Source organism: Tinamus guttatus, unplaced genomic scaffold (assembly GCF_059628265.1).
Source record: "Tinamus guttatus ecotype Peru unplaced genomic scaffold, ASM5962826v1 Tinamus_guttatus_pri_ptg000052l, whole genome shotgun sequence".
Lineage (NCBI taxonomy): Eukaryota > Metazoa > Chordata > Aves > Tinamiformes > Tinamidae > Tinamus > Tinamus guttatus.
This window is the reverse complement of record NW_028288586.1, coordinates 10,559,827-10,571,417: the sequence shown is the minus strand read 5'-3', so window position 1 is coordinate 10,571,417 and position 11,591 is coordinate 10,559,827. Positions and strand designations below refer to the sequence as shown.

Sequence of the window (11,591 nt, the reverse complement as noted above, 5' to 3'; positions counted from 1 at the left end):
ACATGGGCAGAAATAAATATCAGGGCAATGAGGGTATCCCCTGGGTGCAGAGGCTTCCTACCTTCCCTCAGCCACAGTCAGAGATCGCCCACTTACAGAGTATAAAAGGATCTCCAGCTTTTCTCGTGTTCTCTAAGAAAGTTAAACCTCTTTGGCTAATTCCTAACCCCAAAGCTTCCCCTTTATGGGCAGTCTTGCCCTGGGGGGTCCTGATTCCGCCTCACCCTCCTCGTCTGACGGTTTAACGGTCCAGCCCAACGCCTGCTCCCACGTCTATCTTACCTATAACGGCGTGAGCCCAACGCGCGCTCCCACGTTTACCGCTACCGTTGCGCTCGCAGGCTCCGTCCCCGCGGGCCGCAGAGGAAGGGCCTCCCCGCGCGACGCTCCTCTGCCTCGCGGCCCCGTCCCTCGACGACCGCCCGGGAGCGCCCGTTGCAACGGCCGCCGCCGCTCCGCGCCTGCGCACTGCGCCGCGCCCGCTGCCCACCGCGCCCCTGCTCGGGATGGAGGCAAAGAACTACGCGCCCCAGCATGCCCCGCGCGTCCCGCCGCGCGCAGGGAGCCGCGCGCCCGCGGGGCACGCTGGGAGCTGTAGTTCGCGGGCGCGCGGCATTGTCTCTGCCCGGGAAGCCGAGGGCCACCGCGGCGGCGGGCGCGCCTGACTGACAGCCGCGCGCAGCCAGTGGCCGGGGTGCTGCGCCGCGGCGCCCGGCGCCCGTCTCCTCGGCGACCGCGGAGCTGGCGCTCGCCGGAGTAGCCGGAGTCCTGCGGGACGGAGGTGAGTGGGAGCCGCCACCCGCGCCTCCGGCTCTCCCCTCCCCCGCGCGGCTGGCCGGGACCCCGCGCGGGGCGGCGAGACGACGAGGAGGAGGAGGAGGAGGAGGAGGAGGACGGGGGGAGGCAGATGGGCCCCGTGAGGGGAGCGAACGGGGGAGGGGAGCGGGGCGGGGGGCGCCCGTTGTCCTCGCGGCTGCCGCTTTTGCCGCTCGATTTTTCAAACCGCCCCCGCGGGCTCAGGTGCCGCTTCTGCCCTCCCGCAGCTCCACCCCCCCGCCGCGGCGGGAGCGGCGACGCCGCCGGCGCCCCCCGCCGCGGTGCCCCCGCGGGGCGGCCTCGCGCGTGGGGCAGCCTCGGCGGCTCCGGGCACCGCGGGGAGGCCTCGCGCGTGGGGCAGCCTCGGCGGCTCCGGGCACCGCGGGGCGCGGGACCGGCCCGCCCGCGCCTGCCCTGCGCGGGGCCGCCGCTCCCCGCGCAAACGCCGTGCTTCTATCTCACTTTTTAAGCGCCTTCCTAAGAAAGGAATGAGGGCCGTTGCTGCCAACAAAGTCTGCGTGCAACTTAACTTGTTGTCAGCAGGAGCTCGGGTTGTGCGAAGTAACCTGGGCGATAAACGCGCCCCTTGACGCAACGGCAGCGGCTCGAGGAACCTTTGTCCCCGGCCGGGTGACCGTTGTCAAACAAACGGCTCTGGTTACTTATTTATTTATTTTACATTTTGCGCCTTGGCTCCAGCTCGAGAAGAGGCGCCTGTTAACAAGTATATATGCTCTCTTTTTAGCCCGCTGTTGCTAATTAAAGTGAGTAGTTTCCACCACGCTAGGTGCGCCTAATTATTTTCCGGCGAAGCAACTCCTGGTGATGCAGGAGGAGTGACGGGGTTATGCTGTGCCGGTTGTGCGATGCCGATAAACGGTTCTATCAAAACATTGTTCCCACCGGGGTTCTTAGGCATGCAGTGATGTCTCTGCAGCCCGTGCTATTCTGCTTGTGCAGCTTGCCCAGAAACGGGCAGCGCGTCTGAACGGTGAGCGGAAACCCGCTCTTTTTGAACTTCATCTGCGCTTTGCAGCAGCATCAGTTGTGGAAATAGTTGCCCTAACAGTGCAGCTCTGATACCGAAGTGTCCTTTGCGCCACTTGGTGTAAAGATGTGTGACCCAGGGTAGGGAGAGGGTCTGTCCCCCCAGTGCGCATCCTTGCCACACACAGGTTATCTGCTCGGAGCTTCCCTCTCGACAAACAACGTGAATTGAATTAATTCTCTGCTTTTCCAAAAAAAGAAAACAAAAAAGGCACATTAGCATGGATACTGTAGTGCCAAGTATCTGCTCGTTTCCAAGGCTTTTCAAAAGGGACTGGTGGTCAGTACTGTAGGCTTGATTTTCACATGCTCCCTCACTGCCCTGTGTAACTGTTAGACTATAGTGTAATTTATGAATATGCCTCCTGTTTCTGTTGGCTCTTTTTGTTGCTATGAGGTAAAGAGAGCCGAAGCAGGAAACAAGGTACCTCCCTCCCCTGAAAATACACGAGCAAGTACAATTTCCTTTGTGGAAAAGGGTTTGAAAAGTGATATGAAAAGCCAGCATGGATATGAAAAAGAAACAATACATAAAGGAGCGCAGTATGCATGGGATAAAGTATAGCCCAACTGGAACTGGTATGTGTGGTGCCTTATACCTCAAAAAGTAGTGGATGAAGATGGTAGACCAAAATGTGTGCTTGCAGAAAACTCAAGCATTTTTCTTCGTTTTGCTATTTTATGATAAAGCTGAGGGATTATGGGCAAGAGGTGCCGTTTCCCATACTTGAGCAGCTCTTTTAATTGTGTGTGATGGTGTTTCTGTCTGTGATAGTTATTAAACTGTATTTGTTCCATATATTACTAAGCTGTTGTTGATACAAATTTGCTAAACCTTTCTCAAATCATAATAGCAATTTTATCCTTTCATGGTTTTAATAAGTATATTGAATTGTCACTAAATAATGTCATTTACTTGAGATTTATTTTCTATGTATTACAAACTCCTGCTTTTACAGGTCTGTTTCCTCCTTGAAAATGCTATAGCCTCTGGACTAATACTTCCGAGAGGCATGCTTTTTGATATTGTACAACCTTTTTCTTGTTGAGACTTTCCCATATTTAGTGATACCAGGAAATCAAAGTAAGCCTGGCCATGTCTGGTACCAGGGTGCAATAATTTATGATCAAATACAGTTATGCTATCAAATTTGTAAAATTTGGTGCTAGAATTATTAGAAGTAGTTACAGTAGTGTACAGTTGGTGGGTTTGATAAGATTCAGCATTTAATTTTACTGAAAATCAGCTCATCCCTTTATCTTTAGTTATTCAGGACATTTTTCAGATTATATCATTCATTAACAATTTCATATTTTTAGTAAAAACAGAGATGTATTCATAAGGTTTATATCACTGAAACTAAAAGTCAATATTCCATTATTTATACTATACATTCTGTAATTTATTGCAGTACCCATTCAGATGTATAATTATTTTTAGTCTACCATAAAAGCATAAAACTTGCATGATTAGGTAATTTGGTTTTGAAACCAGACGGTACTGTCTACATTTTTGCAACTAGTTTGTTAACAGTTTGTAATTCAACTAATCTCTCTGGACATGAGAAACATTGTAATTTTTCAAGTAGTCTATTATACAATATTAGTAAAACAGATTTGACTGCGTAGGGTTCTTGTGGAAGAGCTACCTTTGTTCTTTGTCCTAGAATTTCCTAGGTAAATTCAGTGAGCTGCTGTTTCTCAAGGATGTAATTGTCAAAATAATGCACAACAGTATCAGGCTAGTTTGAGTTTGGGAAGAAATGGCATTTTCAGTGATGTGATACAGTTTTCTTTTTCTTTCTTTTTTTAACACTTTAATAGCAAAAGGCTCTTTAGTGTTGAAGTACTTCCTAACTTTTCACGCAAGTAGTTATGCAAATAAATAAATAGCTGGAAATCTTCACTCCTCTGGAAGCTAATTAGGGAAAAGCAATGTGGTATAAGCAGCCTGATTTTTTGTAAGCATGGTCATACATATAGGAATGATGCTTCCTTATTAGCGCACATCACCTGGAATAAACGCTTGAGGTAAGGGACATAGTTTAGGAAGGCAAAGAGATAGTCTCTGGTGAATGAAGTCAAATAGATCCTCTCATAGCAAATGTGGAATCATGAGGTAAGAGAGCGTCAAGGTTTGCCTTTTTTCCAAGAACAGCCTAACTATATTTTCATATTTTTTTTGTGCTATACCTCCTATTTTTGTTAGATTAGAAAGATAGTTAGAAAATGCTTTTTTTCATTATTAGACCCGTTAACGTTACAATACTGAATCTGAAATTTTGGCAAGTACTGCTTTTCACTCTCTTTTTTTCTGGTCAGATTATTTATAATCTAATATTCTAATCGTTTCCTTTCTCTTGCAAGCTAGTACCATGTTAGGTGCCAGAAATTACTGTGCAGTACAGGTAATCAGTGTAGCAGTGCTGGAATATACCCCAGAGACATATTAGGATATTTTCAAGATAAGCAAGAATATCAAGAATTGAAATATTCCCTGAAAGAAATATTAAATAATGTATTTATTCATGCTCTCATGATCTTTATTTAAAGCCATGATCTTTACTTACTGTTGCACTTTTTTTTTTTTTCCCTGGGAGGGTTGAAGAAATTTATCCTGAAAGGTTTATTAATATTTAATTATTACTCTCAGAAAGTACCAGACCTAATTATTGATAGCAGAATATCTTAGTTTAGCCTCATGAGGAGAAAGTAAACTTCTATTTAAGGTACAAGACTCTGTGCAAGTTGACTGATGTCTTTGCTAGCAGCGTGTGAGTTTGCATAATATGGAGGAAGCACTTCTTATTTTAGGATTTCCATTCAAAGGTTAAGTGTGAAGTTTCATTTGTTTCCAAAGCTAACTTATTTTCTGGAATTATAGAGAAACTGTTGTTATTGAAACTAGATAACTGCTATTCTGAAACAATTTGCAGAAAACAGTTCTATATTGAGTGATCACAGCTGTTCTCTGGACACTGTAAAAAAATGATGCCCCCTTATTGAAAATCTAAAAGTCCAAAAATAAACCCAACTGAATGGCCTGTGTAGTGTTTTGAAGCCCTGCCCTATTTAGGATTTGGAAGATTCCTAAAGGAATCACATCCTGTAGTTGAGTATTGACCTAGAAGCTGAATAGCAGAACCATTTTTCAAAAAGTAAGAAAGTGGGAATCAATCTCTCACAGTTCTTGTATTTTTAGTTTGGTAATGAAAGAGCTGAAATGTTTTAGTAGTTAAGAATTAGATACTAAATTATTTATATATGTATATATATGTATATTATTTTCTGTGGAATGTTTGCAGGACTGGCCCTTACCTTCAGTTCTTTCCCAGGCAGAAAATAAATAACGCAAATAATGCGGCATGAATTGCATCAGCCTGCATGTCTTTATGACAGCCTTTTTAATAATAATAATAATAATAATAATAATAATAATAATAATAATAATAATAATAATAAATTTAGGACTTGAGAGCAATATCAGAGAACTTCTTGGTAATTTTTTCCCAGCAAGTAGTGGGTCAGAGACCACTAATTGTAACTCTTTAGATAAAAACAAGCAGAAGTATCCATCTGTGAGAGCTAAAAATGTATACATTCATTAACACTCAATACATACGCTTGTATCTATGTACCTGTGTAAAACATTGCCTATTTTCAAGTACCTTATACAAGTTAAGTGTTACAAGGTGATCAAGTTATGAGTAGTCCATGGTCTAGCTCAGAGCAATAGTTATTTTCAAAATAGTTCTCACTTGCTCAGACTTAGTTTCTTGCAATTTTATGTAGCTGTTGTCATCCAGTAATTTCGTTGCTCATCCTCCAGATATCTGGAAGCAGGAGTTTGTATCATCAACCAGATGGATCATTTCAAAAATGGAGTAAGCTGCCATTTCTATTATTTGTGTGAAATCATTTTTAGGCATTTTAATCTGCTTAGTGAGGGAAAACCATCTAAAATAGTGGAATTTACTTGTTTTAATTTGGACAAGACATCTAGACTTCAGTGTTGACACCAAAATTGAATGAAATCTATTATTTCTATCTTTTTATAAAACTGCTTCATCTTAATCATAAAGCCATGATTCCACTTCTGACTGGATTAATAAAGGCAGCCTGTGGAGTTTTCCTTTTCTTTCCCCAGATTTTTATTTAAAACATATGGATGTTGAACTGACTGCCTGATATGCAATTTTCATAGTGTTTGTTTTGTGATAGGTCATTTTTGAGTAATTTTATCAAATTATTGTAATAGAGAAAACATGGTTTTGTGTTCCCTTTGTCTAATACATCATTTGAGTGTGCATTTGATATTGCTACACAGGTGAAAGAAATACATGTGTGCAAATCAAAATTCGAGTTACTTAAGCTGCTTAAGGCAAAGCCGGGGAAAATGTATGTCATTTATTTGAGATGGTGCCTTTGTTACATGTGCCTGTACACCACGTAGAAAGGAGGAGTGGGCTCTAGCTGACTAGAGCAATTTAAGCTCTGACTTCACAGTGCTGGGGAAAAGAGAGATGAATCTCGCCAGGATTTTCACTGTTCTGCAGAATGTGTTGGTGTCACTGTGATGCAGTAAGCCAGACATTACTGAATATTAGGTAAAATGCTGGAAAGAAGCACATGATGCAGTATGAAAACACTGGGCTGTACATCAAAAGCCTATGATTCTCTTCTTACCTTTGTCATTGAGTTGCTTTGTCATTTTGGACAGACACTTTATTTGCCTTTTATTAACTGCTTTGTTATAACTAAAATGAAGATTGTGATACCTTTTCAAATTGTTCTGAGGTCTCTGTTATTTCTCTAGTAATGTTTGTCATGGAGTTCAGGAGCAGTATTTCAGAACAGTAAAAGGAAAAAAAATCCTTGAAGTATATCTGAAAATTCAAGTGTCTTTTTCTTTTTTCTTTCTTTCTTTCCTTAGAGTTTCATCAGTTGAAGGAGTCATAACGTATATCGTGTGAAGTATGACAAAAAGCTGCACTAATTAAAAGCTTTCCTGCTTCAGGAGAAAAACCCAAAATGTATAGACCAGGGGAGACAGTTAAACGGCGACTCAACATGCTTGCTCCTCCTCGGATAAGAAGCGTGGAAGTTGCAAGAGGAAGAGCTGGCTACGGGTTCACCCTCTCCGGGCAAGCTCCTTGTATTCTTAGTTGTGTTATGAAAGGGAGCCCTGCAGATTATGTTGGACTTAAAGCAGGAGATCAAATATTTGCAGTTAATGAAATTAATGTGAAAAAAGCTTCTCATGAAGACGTAGTGAAACTTATAGGGAAGTGTTCAGGAGTGCTGCACATGGTCATTGCTGAAGGGATTAGTCATATAGACTCATGTTCTAGTGATGAAGAAGTTGGGTTTTATGATGGAAAGGGTTGGCTGAAACCCAAACCTGACTCCAAAGCTCTAGGTATAAATAGAGCAGAGAAAGTTGTTGAAGAAATGCAGTCTGGTGGCATTTTCAACATGATCTTTGAGAATCCTGCTCTTTGTGCTGGTAACTCAGAGACTTCGACACCAAAACAAAGATCGTTTTCAGATTCTGCTGCTATTAAATTTGAAACTGGAAATGAAAGTATGAACAATCCAAACCTACTGTCCAAGGAAGAAATATCCAAAGTCCTGAATGATGATTCAGTTTTTAGAATTGGGCTGGAAAGCGCCGAAGACTTTGGATTAGATGCGAGTATTTTAAACGTTGCCATGATTGTAGGTTACCTAGGCTCCATTGAACTTCCTTCAACAACCTCCAATCTGGAAAATGAGAGTCTGCAGGCTATTCGGGGATGCATGAGACGCCTGCGAGCGGAGCAAAAAATCCATTCGTTAGTGATGATGAAGATTATGCACGACTGTATTCAGCTGTGCAGCGACAAGTCGGGAGTCGTGGCAGAATATCCTGCGGAGAAGCTGGCGTTCAGTGCCGTTTGCCCCGACGACCGGAGGTTCTTTGGCCTGGTGACGATGCAGACGAACGACGACGCGAGCTTGGCTCGGGAAGACGAAGGGGTTCTGAGGACATCTTGCCACGTGTTCATGGTGGATCCTGAGTTATTTCATCATAAAATCCACCAGGGCATAGCGAGATGTTTTGGGCTGGAGTGTACGGCAGATCCGGACACAAACGGCTGCCTGGAATTTCCGACGTCGTCTCTACCTGTTCTTCAGTTTATTTCTGTCCTCTATAGGGATATGGGGGAACTGATTGAGGGAATGCGCGCGAGGGCTTTCCTTGATGGCGATCCAGATGCTCATCAGAATAACAGTACAAGCAGTAACAGTGATAGTGGAATTGGAAATTTTAATCAAGAGGAGAAGAATAATAGAGTTTTAGTGGTCGATTTAGGGAGCAATCCAAGTAAACATATTCCTAACAGTATATGGGAAAATCCAGTAGGAAGGGGACAAAATCAGTCTGCTTCCCATTGGAATGGCTTCTGCCACGAACAAGAAGGAAACGTTCCTTTAGAAGTAATTCAGAACGATAAATCCCAAAATTTAAGCAAACACCTAAGTCCTTCTGCTCGTATTGAAGTTCCCCTGGTTTCTGCCCGAAATTCAGTGCCCCCATCTAAGAAAAGTGCTGCAGGAACAGGCAACCAGAGGTGGTTGCCTGTGCACGTGCTGCAGGAATGGCAGCACGGCAACGTGAGCGACCAGGAGTCCTACACGGATTCCACGGACGGCTGGTCCAGCGTCAACTGCGGGACTCTCCCGCCACCCATGAGCAAGATCCCAGCTGACAGATACAGAGTTGACGGCGCTTTTGGCCAGCCACAGCTAAAATCTCACAAAAATGAATGGTCTAAGAAGATGTTTTGCATGCAAAATAAGTTTGGCCCTCAGCACATTATTAGGAAGTCTAAAGAAGATAAAAAGGTAAGGATATGTTGAGCCTGCTCATTTAAAAACAAGCAAACAACCCCCACCTCCAAACAAATAACCTCTGATATTTTTAAACTTGTTACGAGTGTAATAAAATTTAAACATATATACTGTTATTTACAAATTTTGGGGGCGAAATAATATGGATCTTTCTCCTTTGCAAGCACTTTTGTATATTGTTTAAATTGAGTGCAGCCCTGGAATTGTACTTCTGCTGGAAGTGGTGTCTGTTCCAACTTTCTCATATTTCTTCTCCTCTCTTCATTGTTTCCAAATGCTGCAGTGGCACTGCAATAAAAGGAGACATGACATTCTAGCAACTTCAGTTCCTTTTGACCTCCAGCAACAAAAGAATGGAAACAGACTGGATCTTCAGTCTGGCTCCATTTTTTTTTTTTTTTTTTTAAAGAACTCTGGCTTGCAAATGTTATTATTTTAGTGATACCTATAAATATGTGGTCTAATCATTAGTCAAAATCTTATAATATAAACTTTCAATGCAGTTGATTTTATGAATATAAATATTCACTCCAGCTAATCTCTCAATAGAAGCAGTGTTGCACCCGCACCAAAGGAGAGCCATTATCGATGGTTATGGGTCTGTTATGGGACCACAAACCTAGCACGGTACCAGGAAGCTCCATTTTGAGTTGTAATCCGATGTATGGTCTTGCCTTTGCCTGCTCTTTGTAGGCTGTTCTGTCTGTTGTCAGGCTTCTATAAAATAAAGTAAGTAGATTAAAAAAAATGCAGGCAATAACTGTCCGACAAAATTAGATACCTTCCCTTTGCTATATACACTTGTCCTCTTGAAGGACTAAGCTAACGGGAGGCCGTTGTTGGTGCCTGGGATTCAAGTCATTTTTCTTGTACTAGAAGACTTAGTGGTAAAGAGTTATATTTAAAACATTTCCTTTTAACAGGGAAAGACAGAATCTTTTGCTCCAAATTAGTCTTCAATAAGAACTACTGGAATCAGGAACTGTTGCTTACAAAATTGATTCAAGTTACCATCATGCTACCCTAGTTTTTAAAAAGTTGTTTTTTTTTTTACCTGATTAAAAATATCTAACTACTGCTCATTGAGGAAAAAAGGGTACAGGGGACTATATAAAAGGTACAACATTAGATATTTGTTAGTTATTTGAAACTGCTATAGACAAAATCTTTGCATTGGGACACTCAGGCATATAGATTTTTTGGGGGGCAGAATGCAGAGTTTTAGAACATCTTGTTTTTTTTGCATGGAACGAGAAATTAATTTTAATGCTTTCTTACACTGTGAAGGCAACTGCTGTCACATATATTCTTTTTTACATGCTGTATGCTGAACATACTAAAACTATCTAGTATATAATATACTAATAATGTATTAATGTATTTTTAGTATAACCTGACTGCTACGGCAAATGTCCTTTCCAACTCTCTGAATGCCAAGTGGTCTTAAGTAAAAGGCGATTCTCGTTTTTCAGAACCACAGAAATAGAAATCATCTGACTAGAAGCATTTAATTTATAAGCAATGTGCCCTGCCCCACACACCTCCCAGCCAACACTGTTTCCTACCCTGAGACTGCATCTGTTCCATACCCCAGGGGCTTCCTGAGCCTTCACTGCCCAAGGAAGGGCCCCAGTGACCGCAGCTCGTTCGGGTGCTCTGGGAGAGCTGAGCCCGAGTGCTCCTTGGGGGCTGGAGAGCTGCAGCAGCCGCAAGGGATGCGGGGCAAAGCCCCCAGGGGCTGCATGGCCAGCCCCGGCTGAAGTGTGCTCCCTGACTGCACTATGGATACATATATATATATATATATGGGGTTTTTTTTCAGATATAAAACTCAAATTATATTCAAAAGGCTCAAAACATATATTTCATGGGAGTCAAGAGAGCGTTAGTGGTATTTTCTTCAAATAATTTGCACCTTAAAATGAAAGATATGTAGTCAGGAGAGCATTAATGATATTTTCCTAGAATAGTTTTGCACCTTGAAATGAAAGATATGTTATATGTGGGTAAACAGTAAAAACCTACCACCTAACTCAAGTTAGCATATGCCAGAATGTACGTTCTTGCTCAAAAATTCTTCATTTGCTTTTCCCTTTTATATCTGTTTACTGAGAAATCTATTATTTTTTTGTTCTCTGATTAATAACAAGTTCGTTTGAAAAAAATGCATTTATAACGTTTGTGAAAGTCTTGAAATCGTTTACAAGGATGCGTTGCAAGTACTGATCACGATTCAAAATAATTCATAAAGATGAAGTAGTACTATGTGCTCATTTAAAATCTTTAATGAAAATAGCTATGGGATGTATGTTATTGATGAGCATACCTCTGTAAGGAAAATCTGTTCTTTGTTTATTAGAACAATAATTCACTTTCATAATAGAATGATATTCAGAAGTTCAGACTCTTTCTTGCTTTTTGTGGAGAAAAGAGTTCAAACTGTCTTGTCCCAAGTATTATTCTGATGGGTTAGATGCTGCATTCAAGAAAATTGCACATGCTCTGCTTACTGTGGCCTTTTTAAGTGGTAAGGACTGATTTTACACAGCATGCTCAGGCACATTCTAGTCATAGGAGTTTGTAAAGTGGCCACCTGGGAGTCCATTGATATTTTTACAGCCTAGTGCTCAGTCTAATGCTTAATTTGGCAGAGCAGTCCTTAAATTGCTTTTTAATTGAGTTTTTTTGTGTGTGTGTGTTTTGCGTTAGTACTGTAGGGTAATATATCCTGCAAGTGGGAATGTGCAGGAGAGAGAAGAGATATCCCAAGCTGGAGTTCCTTGGGAGGGACTCTGCACACCCACACTGCTCCCTTCCCGAGAGCCCTCGTTCCG

General features: G+C 42.3%; 1 protein-coding gene across 4 annotated transcripts in view; it reads left to right on the top strand.

Annotated features, from left to right (window-relative positions):
• The first annotated feature begins 6,778 nt into the window (after window positions 1–6,778).
• RGS12 (regulator of G protein signaling 12) overlaps window positions 6,779–11,591 on the top strand; it is a 70,453-nt gene continuing 65,640 nt past the window's right edge. For all 4 annotated transcript variants that reach the window (XM_010212530.2, XM_088540028.1, XM_088540030.1 and 1 more), the window contains exon 1: window positions 6,779–8,751. In XM_010212530.2, the coding sequence (XP_010210832.2) occupies window positions 6,895–8,751 (1,857 nt within the window). In that variant the 5' untranslated portion in view covers window positions 6,779–6,894. The remainder of the gene's footprint in view (window positions 8,752–11,591) is intronic.